This window comes from Kwoniella europaea, chromosome 2, assembly GCF_036810445.1.
Source record: "Kwoniella europaea PYCC6329 chromosome 2, complete sequence".
Taxonomy (NCBI): domain Eukaryota; kingdom Fungi; phylum Basidiomycota; class Tremellomycetes; order Tremellales; family Cryptococcaceae; genus Kwoniella; species Kwoniella europaea.
This window is the reverse complement of record NC_089488.1, coordinates 1,797,812-1,814,720: the sequence shown is the minus strand read 5'-3', so window position 1 is coordinate 1,814,720 and position 16,909 is coordinate 1,797,812. Positions and strand designations below refer to the sequence as shown.

General features: G+C 44.6%; 6 protein-coding genes across 6 annotated transcripts; 3 read left to right on the top strand and 3 right to left on the bottom strand.

Annotated features, from left to right (window-relative positions):
* Positions 1 to 33: 33 nt before the first annotated feature.
* Positions 34 to 3,829, top strand: V865_007014 (uncharacterized protein; the record flags this gene model as incomplete). The annotated part of the gene is made up of 20 exons (XM_066230770.1): positions 34 to 248; positions 306 to 342; positions 406 to 608; positions 686 to 797; positions 858 to 941; positions 1,008 to 1,081; positions 1,146 to 1,277; positions 1,335 to 1,385; positions 1,453 to 1,680; positions 1,735 to 1,819; positions 1,879 to 1,895; positions 1,962 to 2,119; positions 2,182 to 2,372; positions 2,427 to 2,614; positions 2,680 to 2,826; positions 2,955 to 3,095; positions 3,153 to 3,171; positions 3,233 to 3,252; positions 3,317 to 3,433; positions 3,493 to 3,829. The coding sequence occupies 20 exons, from the start codon at positions 34 to 36 to the stop codon at positions 3,827 to 3,829; spliced, it is 2,556 nt and encodes an 851-aa protein (XP_066086867.1).
* A 412-nt stretch (positions 3,830 to 4,241) lies between these two features.
* V865_007013 (uncharacterized protein) lies at positions 4,242 to 7,504 on the bottom strand (the record flags this gene model as incomplete). Its single annotated transcript, XM_066230769.1, has 8 exons — positions 4,242 to 4,900; positions 5,054 to 5,362; positions 5,472 to 5,835; positions 5,909 to 6,004; positions 6,086 to 6,189; positions 6,280 to 6,423; positions 6,469 to 6,964; positions 7,046 to 7,504. The coding sequence occupies 8 exons, from the start codon at positions 7,502 to 7,504 to the stop codon at positions 4,242 to 4,244; spliced, it is 2,631 nt and encodes an 876-aa protein (XP_066086866.1).
* Positions 7,505 to 7,574: 70 nt separating this feature from the next.
* Positions 7,575 to 8,739, top strand: V865_007012 (uncharacterized protein; the record flags this gene model as incomplete). Its single annotated transcript, XM_066230768.1, has 7 exons — positions 7,575 to 7,697; positions 7,955 to 8,076; positions 8,129 to 8,156; positions 8,211 to 8,293; positions 8,359 to 8,404; positions 8,474 to 8,662; positions 8,731 to 8,739. The coding sequence occupies 7 exons, from the start codon at positions 7,575 to 7,577 to the stop codon at positions 8,737 to 8,739; spliced, it is 600 nt and encodes a 199-aa protein (XP_066086865.1).
* Positions 8,740 to 8,836: 97 nt separating this feature from the next.
* Positions 8,837 to 11,166, bottom strand: V865_007011 (uncharacterized protein; the record flags this gene model as incomplete). The annotated part of the gene is made up of 4 exons (XM_066230767.1): positions 8,837 to 10,501; positions 10,589 to 10,776; positions 10,856 to 11,042; positions 11,119 to 11,166. The coding sequence occupies 4 exons, from the start codon at positions 11,164 to 11,166 to the stop codon at positions 8,837 to 8,839; spliced, it is 2,088 nt and encodes a 695-aa protein (XP_066086864.1).
* Positions 11,167 to 11,924: 758 nt separating this feature from the next.
* V865_007010 (endoribonuclease YSH1) lies at positions 11,925 to 14,940 on the bottom strand (the record flags this gene model as incomplete). Its single annotated transcript, XM_066230766.1, has 10 exons — positions 11,925 to 12,068; positions 12,142 to 12,392; positions 12,456 to 12,597; positions 12,662 to 12,916; positions 13,011 to 13,307; positions 13,369 to 13,799; positions 13,884 to 14,221; positions 14,297 to 14,388; positions 14,458 to 14,503; positions 14,654 to 14,940. 10 exons carry the CDS (start codon positions 14,938 to 14,940, stop codon positions 11,925 to 11,927), a joined length of 2,283 nt encoding a protein of 760 aa, XP_066086863.1.
* A 453-nt stretch (positions 14,941 to 15,393) lies between these two features.
* Positions 15,394 to 16,862, top strand: V865_007009 (uncharacterized protein; the record flags this gene model as incomplete). Its single annotated transcript, XM_066230765.1, has 5 exons — positions 15,394 to 15,473; positions 15,558 to 15,685; positions 15,774 to 15,905; positions 16,049 to 16,412; positions 16,535 to 16,862. The coding sequence occupies 5 exons, from the start codon at positions 15,394 to 15,396 to the stop codon at positions 16,860 to 16,862; spliced, it is 1,032 nt and encodes a 343-aa protein (XP_066086862.1).
* Between the last annotated feature and the right edge of the window lie 47 nt (positions 16,863 to 16,909).

Here is a 16,909-nt window from a genome sequence, read left to right as displayed (position 1 = left end):
CCAACATATATTCACTGATGAGACCACAGCGCCATGGCAGTCTCCATACCCAATACCATCCCCTCAGTTCCGAGATCACCTCTCTCAACCCTCTCAGCGCGTCGACGCCAAGCCCTCATCATCGTCCTCATTTCAGCCCTGTTGGCAAGATCAGTACCTCTCAATGCGTCGTCTACTCTGCGGCGATGGAAGGAAGATAGAGCAGCAAGGAGGGCGGAGAAGAAAAGGAGAGAGATCGAAACGCCTTTGTGAGCTATCAGTGAGACAGAATCGACCAGTAGCTTACCATCACATGAGGTTTGTAGGAACACCCCAGCGTTGGAAAAGAAATTGGTCGATCTGGTCAGCTTTCTCGACCATTACCTTCGCGCACGGTATCAACAGCTGATGATGACATCGTTATAGTACATTCCTGACCCATCCGGCTCTCGTACTCTGCTTGTACCTCATCTCGGACGAATATCCAAAGTCAGGATTACACCCACTTCATCAGAATTATACGCTTCTCACTTACCTTCTTTCCCACCTCTCGATCCGGGAGAAAAGCTAGGAGTGAACAAGCAATTTTGGAAAATGTTAATTGCAGTTCTTAGAGTGGCTTTCCCAAGGTCAGTCAGCTGTTATTACACTTCTTCTATAGTTCAGCGGAGGAGCTCAGCTGATTGAATTTGGGAATGTGATATAGTAAAACGGGTAAAGAAGCTTTCCTACTGGTCTTACACACTTTCTTCTTGCTTTCTAGAACGGTCCTGAGTGTGATGGTGGCAAGGCTAGACGGAAGGATAGTGAGAGATTTGGTACGTACCTTCATTCTTCTCAAGGAAAGACACCAAGCTAACCGCTCATATTTAATGAAGGTATCTGCCAATGGAGCTGGGTTCATGCGAGGACTGGGATGGTGGTTCGCATTAGCTATTCCAAGTACATACACCAACTCCATGGTCAGTCATCATCAGCTAGAGCTTTGCGGACAGATTCCAGACTCAAGCTGACCCTTTTCCTTTCAGATTCGATACCTTGAAAGGAAACTCGCTTTGGCATTTAGGACAAACCTCACTCGTTATATCCATGATTTGTATCTGTACGTTGAGTCAACTCTTCAGATCCAACTACGAGTGCCAGCTGACTGAGACCGATGCCGATAGCAACGATAATTTGAATTATTACAAATTCGGCTTGGGGCTCGGTGTAGCAGTCCCATCGGAGCAGAGGAAGAATGGACAAAGTGGAGGAGGTAGTGGGGGAGCAAATGAAGCTGCTGCTGGTACCGCTGATCAGTAAGCTTATCTTAACTTCAAGCTGTGGACTGTTTTTGCTGAAGAGACCCGACGTAGGTTCATCACAACAGATGTAGCAAGATTTTGTGACTCTCTTGCCGCTCTATAGTAAGCTCAGCTGCGTAATGAAAGCTTGATTCGACCCATAAGCTGATGGGATGATACTCTTGTACAGCGGAAATATAGGTAAACCTGCTCTCGACCTATTGATCTTCACCTCTCAGCTCGCTGCATCTCTTGGACCGATGGGAACTATCGGTCTATTTGCAAACTACGGCTTCACAGCTTGGGTTCTCAAGAAAGCTACGCCTGCGTTCGGTAGAATGGCCGCTACTGAAGCTAGACTTGAGGGAGAATATAGAGCGGGATTAGGAAGGATTGGAAGGGATGGTGAAGAAGTTGCGTAAGCTTGATTTACAAGCCAGTTGGTGGATAGGCATACTGACCGCAGTCACAGGTTCTACAATGGAGGCAAGCGGGAGAAAGGTATACTGCTTGCAGCGTATGGGAAGCTGGCGAAGCATGTTCATACGGTGTTCAAGGTGGGTTTTCGATGACGTCCTTACAAAGAGGGATTCAGACTGACCTATCTGACATTCAGGCAAGGATACCCTACGGGTGAGCAGCTCATTTCGTAGACGAATCTGTCCGTAACACGAGCTGACTGAGGTCCATGTACAAAAGAATGACCGAAGATTTCGTCATAAAGTACTTCTGGTCAGCATGTGGTTACTGCCTTATGTCTTTACCTATATTGTTCCCAGCGGCTACCAAGGCTCTTCAAGCTACGCATTCCCATACTGGACAAGAACTACACCACGAAGTCGCGGAGAGGACAGAAAGTCAGTTCTCTTCGATCTTGCGGCTATAATAAAAGCTGATTCATAACCTCTGTTACATATAGGTTACGTCTCCAACAGACGACTTCTACTATCTTTGGCAGATGCTGGTGGTCGACTCATGTACTCCGGTAAAGATCTAGCCGAGTTATCAGGTTATACCTCCAGAGTATACGCTTTGTTGTCTTCTCTCCATTCTCTGAACAATAATATATATCCTGAAAATCCTAGACCAGCAAGTCTAGAGGAAGATCAGGTGAGCTTCCTTATCAGCGGTATCATGCTCAGAAAGCTCATTTCCATCGTTTAGCCATTCTATGATCTGTCAAACGTCCACGGGAGAGTCATCATCGGACCTAAACATCTCTTGATTCGAGGTGTACCGATCGTAGCTCCCGCCGGGGGAGCAGCAGGTGCCGAAAGAGGTGGAGAAGAGTTGATACATAGCTTGGATATGAGGGTGGAACAGGGTGAACATACCTTGATCACTGGGCCTAAGTAAGTTGTCTTCTCCAGATGATTCTCCGGAAAACAAGATACAGCTTACTTACTTCCTTCGGCAGCGGTGTGGGAAAAACTTCAATCGCTCGAATCGTCGCTCAGCTGTGGCCTACTTGGTCGGGACTGCTGGAACGACCGGTTCACGGCGAAGGAGGGATATTCTTCTTGCCTCAGAGACCTTACCTCAGTATTGGGAGTTTACGAGACCAGTGAGTTCGAATAAACATTTATGGACAACCAACATAGCTGATCATCAATAAATCTCTTAGGGTCATATAGTAAGCTACTCTATCAAGTTGTTGATTTTAAGAGCTGACATCGAACGTTATGTGTATAGTCCCCATACTTATGCTGAGATGAAATCCCGGGGAAGGACAGATGCGGAGCTGATGAGTATACTCAAACATGTTCATCTGGAGTATCTCCCTTCAAGAGAGGGTGGCTGGGAGACGAGGAAGGAATGGAAAGATGTTTTGTCGTGAGTGCGATGGCCTCGGAGCGTTTATCATCGGGCTAATGAGGTTTCATTGGTCAGTGGTGGTGAGAAACAAAGAGTGAGTTGGCGCTCTAAGGCTGTAGGGTGATGTATATTTGAAGCTAACGTTGATGGCTCAGATGGGAATGGCAAGATTGTTGTGAGTTTGCTTTTCATTGATTCAATGTGACTCAAAGCCAATCTGACTGAGTGATCTGTGTCAGCTATCATCGACCTACCTACGCCATTCTCGACGAATGTACATCGGCGGTATCGAGTGACGTCGAAGGATTGATGTATGAACATGCCAAGAGTCTAGGCATTACGCTCGTGACCATTTCGTGAGTGACCACAAGTGTGGAAAGAGTCTAGGCAACTCATCATTGCTTGTCTGTCTTAGCCACCGACCATCATTATTGAAATATCACAATCGACATCTCAGACTAGGTGATCCCACATCGCATCATACCTCTTCAACACCCCTCACTCGTACACCCGTAGCGTCCACGACGAATCTTACGGGCCTGACTGCACCTCAGACTCCGTCTACTCCCCTGGCAGCACACGGATGGCAACTTACCACTTTGAATTCTACCAGTGCCGAGGAGAAGAAGGAGCTCGATCATGAGATTGAGGAGATAGAGAGGCAGTTGGGTGAGGTTGAAGGTTGGGAGAGGAGGTTGGAGTTCATTGGTAGGGAGTTAAGGGGTGAGAAAGTTTATGGGAATGGTGAGTGAGCAGGAGATTAGGATTTGTTCCAGGTTGAGGAATGTAAGGTCCAATATCTGTTTTTGGTGTAGTTATGTACAGTTGTAGATACAATGAAGTGATAGAAGAGTTGTTTTGTCATTATTTATCGCAATTCATGCAAAACATTTTCTGTACGCTTAGCTTTGTGGTTGTATTTCAATTCTTATGGGATATTGTACTGTGCTTGTGCTGTCAATCGATGAACCGATGTTTAGCGAATGCATTGTTTGGCAAACAGAGTAAATTCATGTATGTATGTGAGTCTAACTGGAACAGTACTGTACATTGTGAATCCTATGACCAACACCTAAATATAAAAAATAACAACTGAGATGAAAACCCACTAACATCTATCCCAACAAAGGACAAGGACAAACGAATAGAATTGATTCATGAAGACTAATCGACATCATCCAAATTCAATTGAACGTTCTTCACATCGCCTCTCAACTTATTCACCCTAATTTCCACATCATCCAGAACCCTAATCAACTCGTTTACTTCCTCCTTTGGCGATCCAATCTCTCTTCTACCTTGCAAAACTCTTCTAACAACATCTTCAATATCTTTGATTCCTTCATTCGTGCCACTGGGTCCACCTAATTTCTTATATCTTCTTTCTTTTATTGCACTTCTATCGATGGAATAATAAGTCCATATATTGGAGATAACCAATAAAACGATCAAGACGCCCATCAAATTTCGAATTTTGAATGGTGTATCTGACAATAAATCCTCCACACTTTCTCCTATACCTTTTATACCTGAGAAGATCGATTTGATACCTGAGATCAAAGAATCGAATCCAGATTGTAATAATCCCATATCTTCATCTTTCCTCTTTCTCTTATTTTCATTAGCATAAGCAGAAGCTTCGGTTTCCTTTTGATTCTCTTTGGATTCTTGTCCCTCTGCACTGGCCGCTTCGACCTCTTCATCCCCTGCGCCTCCCTCTACTGCGAACTCGCTAGAGTTCTCTTTGATATATTGTCTCATACCCGTTTCGAGATCGTCGTGATATGTCTTTTGACCTTCGATAGCTGATTTCTCGATGATACCTGTGAAATACCAATGTGTCAGTACGTTGGGTAAAGGGGAATGAGGATAGTGCCGTATAATAGAGTATGGAAAGAGGAAATTGAGAGATATGATATATTTGACATCTACAAAGTCCAGGTGGATGAGAAGAAGCGAAGTGAACCATTACTCACCCTTTACCCAACTCTTCCCCGTCCATTCAACGGTAGTAGTAACCACTACTTTCGTGCTGTTCCTCCCTGCCCACATCAAACACGTCCTCGTCTTGACGCTGAACACTCCTCCGGAGGGAACATCGGGTGTCTTGGTAGTGGTGATGAGGGATATGTAATCGTCGAAATCTAGATGTTCATGTTCATCCGTGATATGACATTTGGTCTGTTTTGGGCCAATCGACCCGTTGAGTGGTTTGATATATGATGTGGAGCGAGTGAGGAGGGAGTCGGATGAGGAAATAGGGCGCCATTCGGAGCATTCGATATCTGATGAAGGGAACATGCGATATCAGCCCAGTCTTACTATATTCGGAAAGAATAGTTCCCAGCGAGGTGGCATGTAGTGAACCTCCAAAGGAAATCTGGAAAAACTCACCTCTCAACTTCTGATTGTCACTCAGGAAATTCTTAAACCATGCGCTATTAAACATCAACTCGTATATCTTCTCCGGTGTAGATGGGAAAGTGGTTTCCAAAGCAGTCTCATTGTAATGTTTTCCTTCCTTGCCACACGCACACTGTGTAGGTGCGTGTCCTTTTGCCGTTGCCCCTGCTCCCGATGCACCACCACCGGCTGCAGGAGCGTCTTCATCTCCGACAACTGAACCTGGTCTTGAACCGATATTGTTCGTATTGGCTAGAGATACACTAGACATGACTGCATTGGGATTACATAGTCGCCAGATGTTCATCATGACGTCGTATGTCGAATCTCTAGCGATGAGAGAGGCAAATGTATACTGATCATTATGATGTGTAAGCGTTAACATCATATCATGATTGATCTACAACAACGGAAAAGATAAGACACACCTTTGCGTTACTTGTAGATACTTGGATAGCATTGGGAATGACCAACGCGGTCATTTTCTTCTCGATTGTCCGGATGTCCGCGAAAGCCACGACGACCTGGTAGGGTGGGGGGTGATGTCAGGCATAAGCAATCGATCAGGGCTGTGTAAAATCACCCTATCGCTTTGATCTACTCACATCAGTCACCCAGCCTAAGATATTGGCATGAAAACATAGATGATTCTCCGATACGTATAGCCTTCCTTGTAACAAGATATCCTTTGATAAAGCACAGCCGTAGTCTAATCCAAACTTGTGATTAGCGTATGCATGTATATGACACAATATTAAGAGGGAATGATCGTATATTGTAAGATCAGTTGGTCACTCACCCTCAATCAAATAATCACCTTCGTCAATTGACGGAAACAAGGTATGGAAATCTGCGTTTCTCCTATTACTTGCCACAGCAAATCCAGTGACTGGCAGATCATCATCCAAATCACTATCCGAGTCATCATCCTCATCGAATTCATCTACGTCGAAGCCACCTTCTTCACCATCATAATCTTCTGTGTTACCATTACTTGCATCATCATCCATATCACCATCGTCCCTTTTGGTGGTTAAGAATGGGCTTCTCCTATGTATGAGAGAACCTCTTTTGGATTTCTTTGTGCCGCTTTCTTCGGGTGTTAGGGCAGTTCCAGAACCAGGATGAGCAAGGTGTAAACCACCTTTTGCTAATGCTGCTGCAATACCTGAATTGGAGGTGATGGATTTGGTCCTTTTCTTCTTCTTTGAGGTGATGGATTTCTTGCTCGCGCTGGTCTGACGAGAATCCACAGGTTGTAATGCATTAGGCGATAAGGGTGGTGAGATCATATCTTTATTTTTGGATAGTACCGATCCAGTACGAGATCTACCTCCTCCACCGTTGGATGAGATGATCGATCCTGATCTTGCCCTTGGGGAAGAGTCGACGGGCGGTGCAATGACTGGTAAGGACATTTTGGAAATGCCTGTAAATGAATTGTCGTATGCCGTTGGCGTCTCTAGATCGTCTTCTGATATATCCTATGAAATCAAGTACAGATATTGGTTGGCTCGTGAGATGTCATGAGATATGCGATGATTTGGTGGAAAGGTCAAACTCACTTGTGAAAAAGTATCACTCAACCCTAGACCTAGATTTGGACGATTCCTCGAACGTGTTGACGTTGGACTAGTTACCACTGGAGAACTACTGAAACTTCTAGGTGAATTGGATCCTTCTTCAGTCAACACTAGTTTCGGTGTTCCTAGCGGTTGATGATTTTTACTATTACTGCTTGGTGGGACGGTAAGCGGAGAAGGTTTGTTCCTTGGACTAGGTGTGATATGCCTTTTGATTGGTGATCCTCCACTGGTTGAGGTATTATCGAAATTCTCTACGAATAAGCTGCCACTTGCACCTGCACCTGAGGATCCACCGATACTGTTACTGATACTGCGATTGTGAAATTCTGCTTGATAGTCGTCCTCTGTCCCGCTGAGCTTATCGGCGATGAGTTCACCTTCGGATGTGGTTGAGGAAGTGGAAGGAGATCGTTTGAATCGGGACAAGATGCTCGGCATCTGAGGTGGTGTGATGTGGTATGAAGATATGGAGTGATATGGAATGGGTGAGTAGATGAGATGGGGATAGATGAATGCTGCGATCTCGCGAGGTAGGATATGGATATTGGGTATGGGTGATGACGATCCAGTCCAGCCAAGGATCTGCGACTGGCAACTGGCAACTGAAGAGGGAAGAGGGACAAGAGGTAAAGTGACGTCGCGTCACTGCATCACTCGTATGACCCACAGGCACGGTCATGTCTGTACTTAAATGGGTACTGCATATATAGACCACCTCCACTCGGATCGTCCACCCAGCTGCACTCCCTCCTCTTCTTCCCTTCTATGAACAATACCGGTGTGGTACGGTACAATACAGTCTGATCAACGAGTCACAATGGCTGGTATATACAGTGAGCTCACTCGCCAATGCTCATGGAAGATAGCCACAGCTGATATCCCATACAGACGGACCTCCTCCTCGAGTTCTCCACGATCAGAGCAGATTGTTTCCTCCCTTCCTCGCCATCCACCCTCCTCCCTTCCCCACCCGCATCCCTTGAGACCGACACCCAATGCTCAGCTACTGTGTGAGCTATTGAAAAATACACGATGATTCTGAGCTGACAATCCTTGATATAGCTTGGGAACAGGCGACATCCCTGATAGAGTGAGCTTACCATCTTGATATTCTGAAATAGGACACAGCTGACTTCGGAAACAGGAACCCAGACTTCAGGATCTGGTCGAGCAGATGAGTCAGTTCCCCGAGGATACTGTTTTCTTCCTCGATACTTGGTGTTTCAGGTGAGCCAGCGTCGACGTATATAATCCCACGGGCTGCAGCGTTAGCTGACGAAACCTTTCTGCAGGTGGGAATATGTTGTCAAGGAAGTAGCCAGATTCTTCAACGAGTCTGTGAGCTTACCCCACTACGAGTGTCCATAATATGAAGCTGACTTCTCCATGGCCTATACAACTGAACAGGTACACGTCGACCGGTACAAGCGATCCATCCATACAGCCATCGAGACCGATCCACGCCCTCTCATGTGCACTGCCACAAATGCCCATTCAACTCGATTCCACGCGTGCGAGAGAACACATAAAAGCATGGCATGTAGAAGATTCGAAAGTGGGAATCGGAAACCGGTGTACAATCTGGATAAGAGGATAGTCAGTGTGAATATGGTAGAAGTAAGGAGGCATCTTGGGCGATGGATCATCAGGGATTTTTTAGACAGGCTGGGTAAAGCTGCTTTGGAAGAAGGTCCATGGCCTTACAACATCCTATACATACAATTATGCAAACCTTTGTCGATGCACTATCACTCGATCGTTGCTGTAGTCTCACGCCCAATCCACTTGCTTACTAAATTGCTGAATCTCCTCCTTTGTCATACCCTGTTTGAGCCATCTATCTACTGTACTTTGCGTCTCTTTCGGATCTTTCATATTGACAACATATAAGATAGCTTGATCCAGTACTGCTGTTGATATATTACTCCTCTCTTTGATACGTGGTTTTATACTTTGCAACCATTCATCTCTGAATCTATGTGGTCCTGTCCCATGATATCCTTCACCTATATAGGCATCTATCCGCTTTGCAAACGGTATAACCGTCTCTTCCAATTCTCTCCTTGAAAAAGGTTGTCTAAGGTATTTATCCCATTTCATCATTTCCTCTTTTGAGAATTGACCTTTTTTCCCCATCGATCTAATCAACATATTCCTATCGTTATCCCTAATCAATATATCTCTATATCCACCTTTCCCATCCGACGAACCCCATCCATCTTGAAATTCCGGTTGTTTAATATTTATCCCCAACGATATCAACTTATTTATCACTTGCATAATCTCTTTCTCCGATTTAGGGTTTTTGAGAATATCCAATATTTTCTTTTTCTCTTCGGATGTAATCTTTTTCTTGAAATCTTTGGAATTCAATATATTTTCAACTTTCTTTACTGATCCCACTGATATACCTAATTTAGTTTTGATCCTTTCGGAAGGTGGCCCACCAGACGCAGCATTCATCTTGTTCTTATCGGGAAACCCAGCTTGTTTACCCCTTTCACCATGTTGTTGATTCCTCCGTTTGATCTGTTTGGGATCTTTCTCTTCTGTCCATATTTTGTAATTCTGCAAAGCCTGCTTCTCCTCACTCCCATTCATACCAATGATCATACCTGCAATAGCAGGTTCTTCGTATCCTGCTTTCTTCAAAGCTTGATACGCTTTAGATGTGGGTATATGGTATGATATAGGCATGTTGGATGGTCCATCATCAATTGTCTTACTACCACTATCTCCCGCTCCTGCTTGGGATTGTGGCTGGGAGGAAGATCCATTCCAACCGGCTTGTTTCGCCCTTCCTGCATATTGTATATTACGCCTTTCAATATGTTTGGGATCTTTCTCCCTTGCCCAGGATTTGAATTGCTTCTCGGCTTTATCTTTGTCGCCTATTTGATTTAGAGATAAGATCATCCCCGCTATCGCAGGGTCGTCATACCCAGCCCGTTTCAGGTACTTGTAAGCGTCTGAAACATACTTTGATTGAGGCATTTGACTACTGGTCGAAGCAGCATTCGAGCCAGATTGTCTGTTTGAGTTTGAAGAAGAAGTAGGTTTCCAACCTGCTTTTTTCGCTCTCTCGGCATACTCTTTATTCCTCCTTGCGATATTCTTAGGATCCCTCTCTCTTGTCCAACCATCGAACATCTTTTTAGCTTTATCTTCATCCGCCTGGTTCATAGTCAGGTTCATCCCGGCTATAGCAGGATCTTCGTACCCTGCCCGTTTGAGGTACTTGTATGAGTCTGGAATATGCTTGCATGGTGGGATGTTCGAAGGCGTCTTTGAAGAAGACGATCGACGGGATGGCCGGGAAGAATCCGACTCGGAATCGCCGGAAGAATCGGAAGGTGACGATCGATGAGAGCGAGAACGAGAACGAGAGTTTGGAGGTTCATTCCTCCCTGACTTTGAGCTGCGACGAGGTTTTATCTGTAGATGAAAAAGGTATTTTCTCTGTCAGCTCATATCTTGTGTAGGAGGTATGATTTATCTTGTCAGGTTATGTTGTTCACTCACCTGTAAACCTTCTTGATCCTTACTCAGCCATATGACCAACATGAACGTAGTCTTAACACAGACTATCAAGGTGAACAAGTCAGGATGAAGAAGGAAGAATGATACACCTTCGACTATGCATCCAATCATGAATGTCCGCCAATAGTTCTGTAGGTGGACCTCATGTCGAGAAGATAATTCCTCATCGTCTTTATTCAAAGATCCCGAGTCAGCTTATACCCCGGAGAAAAAGCAGCGACTCATGCAGAGACAGCTTAAAGTACTCACTCTGATACTGTAAAGGAATAGCTAGATCAAATGCGAAGCCCAAGATCAATGATATCTCCATAGGACTCGTTCTCATAATGATCCAACTTCCTACGAATACACCTGATAAGATGATTATATCCCATATCCCCGTGAGATCCGACAAAGTCATTATTAGTTCGGATAACCATCCTCCAAAAGGTGCGAGCTATCATAGTCACAACCATTTCCATATCAGTATATGTGTTCAGAAGGTGTTTCGTGTAAAAAGCTAAATGACTCACCCATTGCTCTCTGAAATCTTGAGCTCGTTCTCCTAGATCCCTTGGCATCGCATCTCTGGTGACCGCATGAGTTGGCTCCCTCAGGGTATGTGGTTTATAGACGTCGTCGATCAGATGAAATGGATCTGCCCAAGGGTTCAGGGGGTTGGGGGGATGAGGCTTCGGTCTGATCGACTACTGTAGTATGACGATGAGATGTTTTAACCTTTTTAATGATTATGTTTTTTGGTTCTTTCTTGAGAACTGTGCCCAATGTCAGTACGTGATCGGTGCAAGATAATCTTCGAGAGTTCCGTCATACGATTACGGGTATGATAAGCCAGATATAATGTTAGTAATATCAGTTAGTCTATCTATCACAAACACCCTTTAACTTTGATTCCCTTGGATATGAAAGGATGCCAAATATTGATCACCTCCTTTCGGGTCGGTACAACGGAAGAGATTCATGAAAAGCGACAGCAAGGTTGGTGAACTAACCCGAGATCGTGGTCAGCAACGAAAGAAAAGTTGTAGAGCGAATCACTTACTTTCTGCCCATGCTTCGATACCGAACTTCCACTACAAGACCACACGATGAGATAACTAGCTCTTGAGCCAGATAGGACATTTGAGAGTGAGGGACACGTCAGATCATTTGATAGCGATATCAGATTCATACTCGACAGGACGATATGCAGGGTATCCAAATGTGGAATATCATGATAGTAATACAACATTTCCTCTCGATCATGATGAAGATGTGAACAAAATAATGTCCAAACGCTTTTCTCCTCGCCCTTTACGACTTGGCAAGCCCTGAATGTCTATGCGGTGACAGCGATGTTCTCCAGATTCAAGTCCATACCCGATCCGATAAACGACCTTGATAATGGTTTCAAAGTCGTCAGAGCCATTTCAAGTACAGTTTCCACCCTTCTCTTCAGATCAGGCGAATCCGATTCGACACGCTATGTACCACAATCACACGTGTAAGTCAGTTGACAACGATGGCATCGGACATCACTTGGGAACTATACTCACCATTGAAATCAGGTCAACCTTAGCCATGACCTCATCAATCTTGACCGTCATCACTAACAACTCATCCTCCTCGCCCTCTGCAACTGTCACGTTCGGTCCGGAAACCTCACCGAAATGAGCTTCGAGGAACATCCGTATCCTGTCGAACTCATCGTTTCCACTAGCGTCAACATGGGAATGTTTATTCATCATCGAATCTCCTTTTTCGTGCGAATGATCGTGATGAGAATGCTGATGCGGTGTTGACGTCACTACACGACCACAAAAAATCCGTTAGCCTTCATACGTAATACACAGAACGGGTAGAGACTCACATTTCACTGTAGCTGGACTTCCATCTATACCCAATAATACCGCCAAAGCAGAATCCGCAATCATATCGTTACTCGAATTAGACGACCACTGTATCTCAACTACGATCTCCGATATCTGCACTACCTTGACAGCATTCATGATCTGAGAAACCCATGTGATATCAGCATTGGGACAAAAAATTGGGTCATATAAGGAGATCACGCACCGTGAAGCTAGGTCGTCCCTCTTCGTCCGTGCCTTCCTCAACTTCTCCATACATCCCTTCTAGATGCCATCTGATTACGCTCCAGTCCACACCTATCGGTATAGATTGTTTCTGCACCAGAGTACTGGTCGACAAACCAGTGAAGTCTTTCAGGTCCTTAGGATCTAGTAGGGTATAAGAGAAATCTTTCGATACTAGCAGACCTTTCAAGGGTGTACCATGAACCGGTCGATTGGCGGCTAAAGATCCAATAGCCTGGACCAAGCGAAAGCTACATTAGCCACTGAACACGGTGAAATATGCTGTTGCCTCATCAGGACAGGACATCGAACATGAAAAGCACACGTACCTTGACGACTCGCTCCTGCCTGAACGTCAGAACCAACGGTTCGCAATTCCTGGGCGTATGGATGTTGATCTCCTGACCTTTTGTCGCGTACGTGTCTCTCAAAGCAGCTCTCAGTCTACCCATCTGTGATGCCTCCCCATGAACCAGGACAATATGTTGGGCACCAATCTCCTGGATAAACTTTGAGTTTTGTGCGTAATCTACATGCGCGCCAAACGAAATTTCTTTGACTGTCAATCGTCTAGGTATCGTACCTCCTTTCAGTGATTCGATATGATCTGGTTCGGATAATAACGTCTGACAAACTCACTGCATCAGCATTGAAGCAGCGCCCTTTAATGTGTGACGAGATACTCACCCTTGCCATAGTACCTTCAATGGAATAACCAGTAACTATCACCCCATTCTTCGAGTCATTCGCCCAATCTTCCAATAATTCCCTCGACAAACCGAAAGACATAAATTGAGCAGAGGCCATGACCACACAAGGACCTTTATGTTCGTTCAACTTCTTGGGATCTTTCAGCCATTTGACGAATTTGAAATCGAATGGATTATCTCTTCGAGCGAATCTCGATCTGATATTCGAGTTCATCGTGTGGACGTAGGTCTTGTACACTCTCATTCCCCGTTGGAATAAACCCGAGGCGAAATATACAGGGACGTTTTGTAGTTCGGGATGTTCAGACCAGTATTCATCTAATAACAGGGCAAGTTCCTGCCCGTTACCGAATGAAGGGATTGGCATTAGACATCTACCTCCACGTCGAACGATATTCGATACAAGGGCTATGCGATTCAATTGTCAATATGCATTCAACCTCTGCGCAAGAGTGAAAATCGACCTGTGATAAGGAGATCTGAACGACTCACTGGTGAACTGGGTTTCCTTCTCCTTCCTATCAGGTAGAGTATGCACTCCGAAGGTACTCTCGCAAATCATAACATCCGGTTTGATTGGTGGTATTTCAGCGACCACCAAATGTCTATCCTCCTCTCTCGAATAGTCTCCCGTGTACAATATCTTCAATCCGGCAATTTCAATCATGAACATCGATGCACCCAATACGTGACCGGCATGATATGGCGTGAACCTCAGTCCACCGGAGATGACTATATCTTGATGGTAGTCAACTGCTATCGTTGATTGCCAGGAGGATTGTACGTCGGTCTCGTCATATAGTTTTCCTGATACGTCGGGGTTTTGATCGCTGAACAGAGTAGTTGATGATCATCAGTATGGCTGGGTAAGCTCTATATGGTTGAGGAGAGACAAGACTGCTCACTTGATCCTTACAGTATCCATCATTGTCAAACCGTAGATAGCTTTCGTAGCATGAGTCATGTATACTTTCCCATTACCATCTTTGAAATTTGTCTATATGCCAACCGACAGATCAGCTGTATTTTATGATACTTTTCTTCCCTATGAGACTGTTTATCTCACCTTTTCCACTATATATGGGAGAGCAGCCGCATGGTCGACGTGAAAGCTGTTTATTTAACATGATCAGTATTTGGGTTGTGTTATAACACGTTTGAGGGAATTCATCTTTCTCCTGCGGTTGCTATTCTCCCCCCTGGGACAGCTAGAAGGCATTGTCCCGTACACTTTGATATTCACAAAGATCGGTCACACTCACTGAGTCACCAAAATAGCATCCACCGTCGACCAATCGACCTCATCTATAAATGGCAAACTACCCAAACCCGGATGAGCAGGATGTAAACCCGCATCGCAGACCACCTTCTTCCCTCGATGTTCTATCACACAACATGATCTACCGACCTCCTGGCCTGCTCCCAACATCGTTATCGTCAAGGGCTCATCATCGCCTGCGGGTGAAAGTACCTGTATAGGTGCTTGGGCGGATTGTTGTTGGTTGTGACCATGATGAGATCTGAACTGCCTCCTGCCGTGTCGATGCATTCTGTCGAGCTTTTTACTTTTGGCTGTTTTCTCTGCTCTAGACTTCTTTTTGAGATGAGCGGATCGGAGTCAGAGATGAGATAGGACAAGGTTGCTGGATGAAGAAGGAAACGAGAGTATTTAAAGCAATATATGGAGAGGGAGGATTGAGTGAGGATGGAAATTGGGGAAAGTGGAGGTCGATTTTTTTCCCAACTTCAGATGGGACTGGGTTTAAAGTATCATTCCTTTCCTTCTTCTTTCTCTTGCCCTTCCCTCCCTCATCTCGCAAGTACAGCTGAATTGGTCACTCTATCATTCGTCTGGTAGATAGCCTGAAGCTCGAATAGGCTACCAGGAATTCATTAAGTATTCTCCTCCACCCCTTGGCATCTCATAGCTTCAACCCAGACTCGAGGTGTTCGTTCAATTACATTTTCAAGCATCACCTACTCTACTGTCGCTGTTATAAACATGTCAGACGCTATCAATGGAAATGGAAACGGTGCTGCTGAGAATGCAGGTGAGAGCTCAAAATCTGCTGGTGGTATAGGGTAAGTATCGTCATCATCCTTATTTCCTCTTTTCCTGTGTACAACAACTCGAACCAGAGCTGATCAGAGACGAACGAACGTTAGGATCGATCCGGTAACGTATAGCCATTCGATGAACTTGACCAACTGGATATTCAACGTTGGATATTTGCATCAAGACTGGGCAGATGTACATTTGACATTCTTTCAAAGTGGTTTGAAAGCTCATCGAAGTGAGTTCGTTCAACTTCCTTTCCTCCTTTCCTTCCTTCCTACTGCATTCAAATGATGATACTGACATACTCTGTATAATGTTTCTAGTCGTCCTTGCTAGAAGTCCATACCTGGCACACCTGATGAGAAACGTAGTTCCAGGATCAACTATACATCTTAATTTCATAGATGAGAATATCAATCAGGAATCGGTCCATATCGCATTACAACATCTTTATAGTGAGTCAAATCTCGATGATGTCTTCTTCCTTCCTTCCTTCCAACATTATCATAAAAGTATCATCTCTCTTGTCTGGACTATTGTTATCGCTTTCCAGTGCTATTCGAACCGTACAATAACGTTGCTCCTCGATGCCTCGTAGATCCTTCACTCAACCTCATCAACCCTACCAACGCCCGATCCATCTTAGCCACCTCATATCTCTTCGGCGGTATGCCCGAACTCATCCATCACTCTTACGAACTCATCAAATCTTCTATCAGTCCACAAAATATCATCGATCTCATCCAGTGGGTCTCACAATCAGGTGATATACACTCCTCATCTTCGGCAAATGGGTTCTCAAAGACCCTTCCTAATGGTACAGGTACAGGTCCAAACGGGACTGGGAATTCAACCATGTATGGAAGTATCGGTTCTTCATCAGGAAATATCAGCTCTGGTGATAATTGGTTAGAAGGTGAGAGTAGGTATGGTGAATGGACAAATAGGTTGAAGGATGATATGTGAGTTTTACTTCGTCTATTAGGGGTCATTTGATCATTGGTGTGAGAATTGGTAGAATGAAAAGAAAAAGTACATTGAAAGGGAGAAAGAACTGACGAATAAATGATTGTTACTATGTCAGTGTAAATTACCTCCTGCATCAACTCCCTTCCTCCTACCCTCCTAGTTCAATAACCACCCAACCTGAAATATCATCCATCTTCTCTCAACTACCATACGAACTCTTCAAACTGGTTTTGGAATCTAAAGAATTTCCATTCGGTTCAATGCAAGAGAGATTTTCATATACCAAGAAGATCATCTCATCAAGAAAGAAATACTTACCCAATGGACCGGGTGGGATGGAAGAAAGTGTAGTATTGGCTTTTAAAGGTTCGGATCAAGGGATGGAAATTCATATTAGTAGGAAACCAAAGAAATCAAGACATCTTTGGAAAGTTGAAGGTTAAGTTTTCTTACCACTTACTGATTATCGTCGGTCAGAAGGATAGGCAAA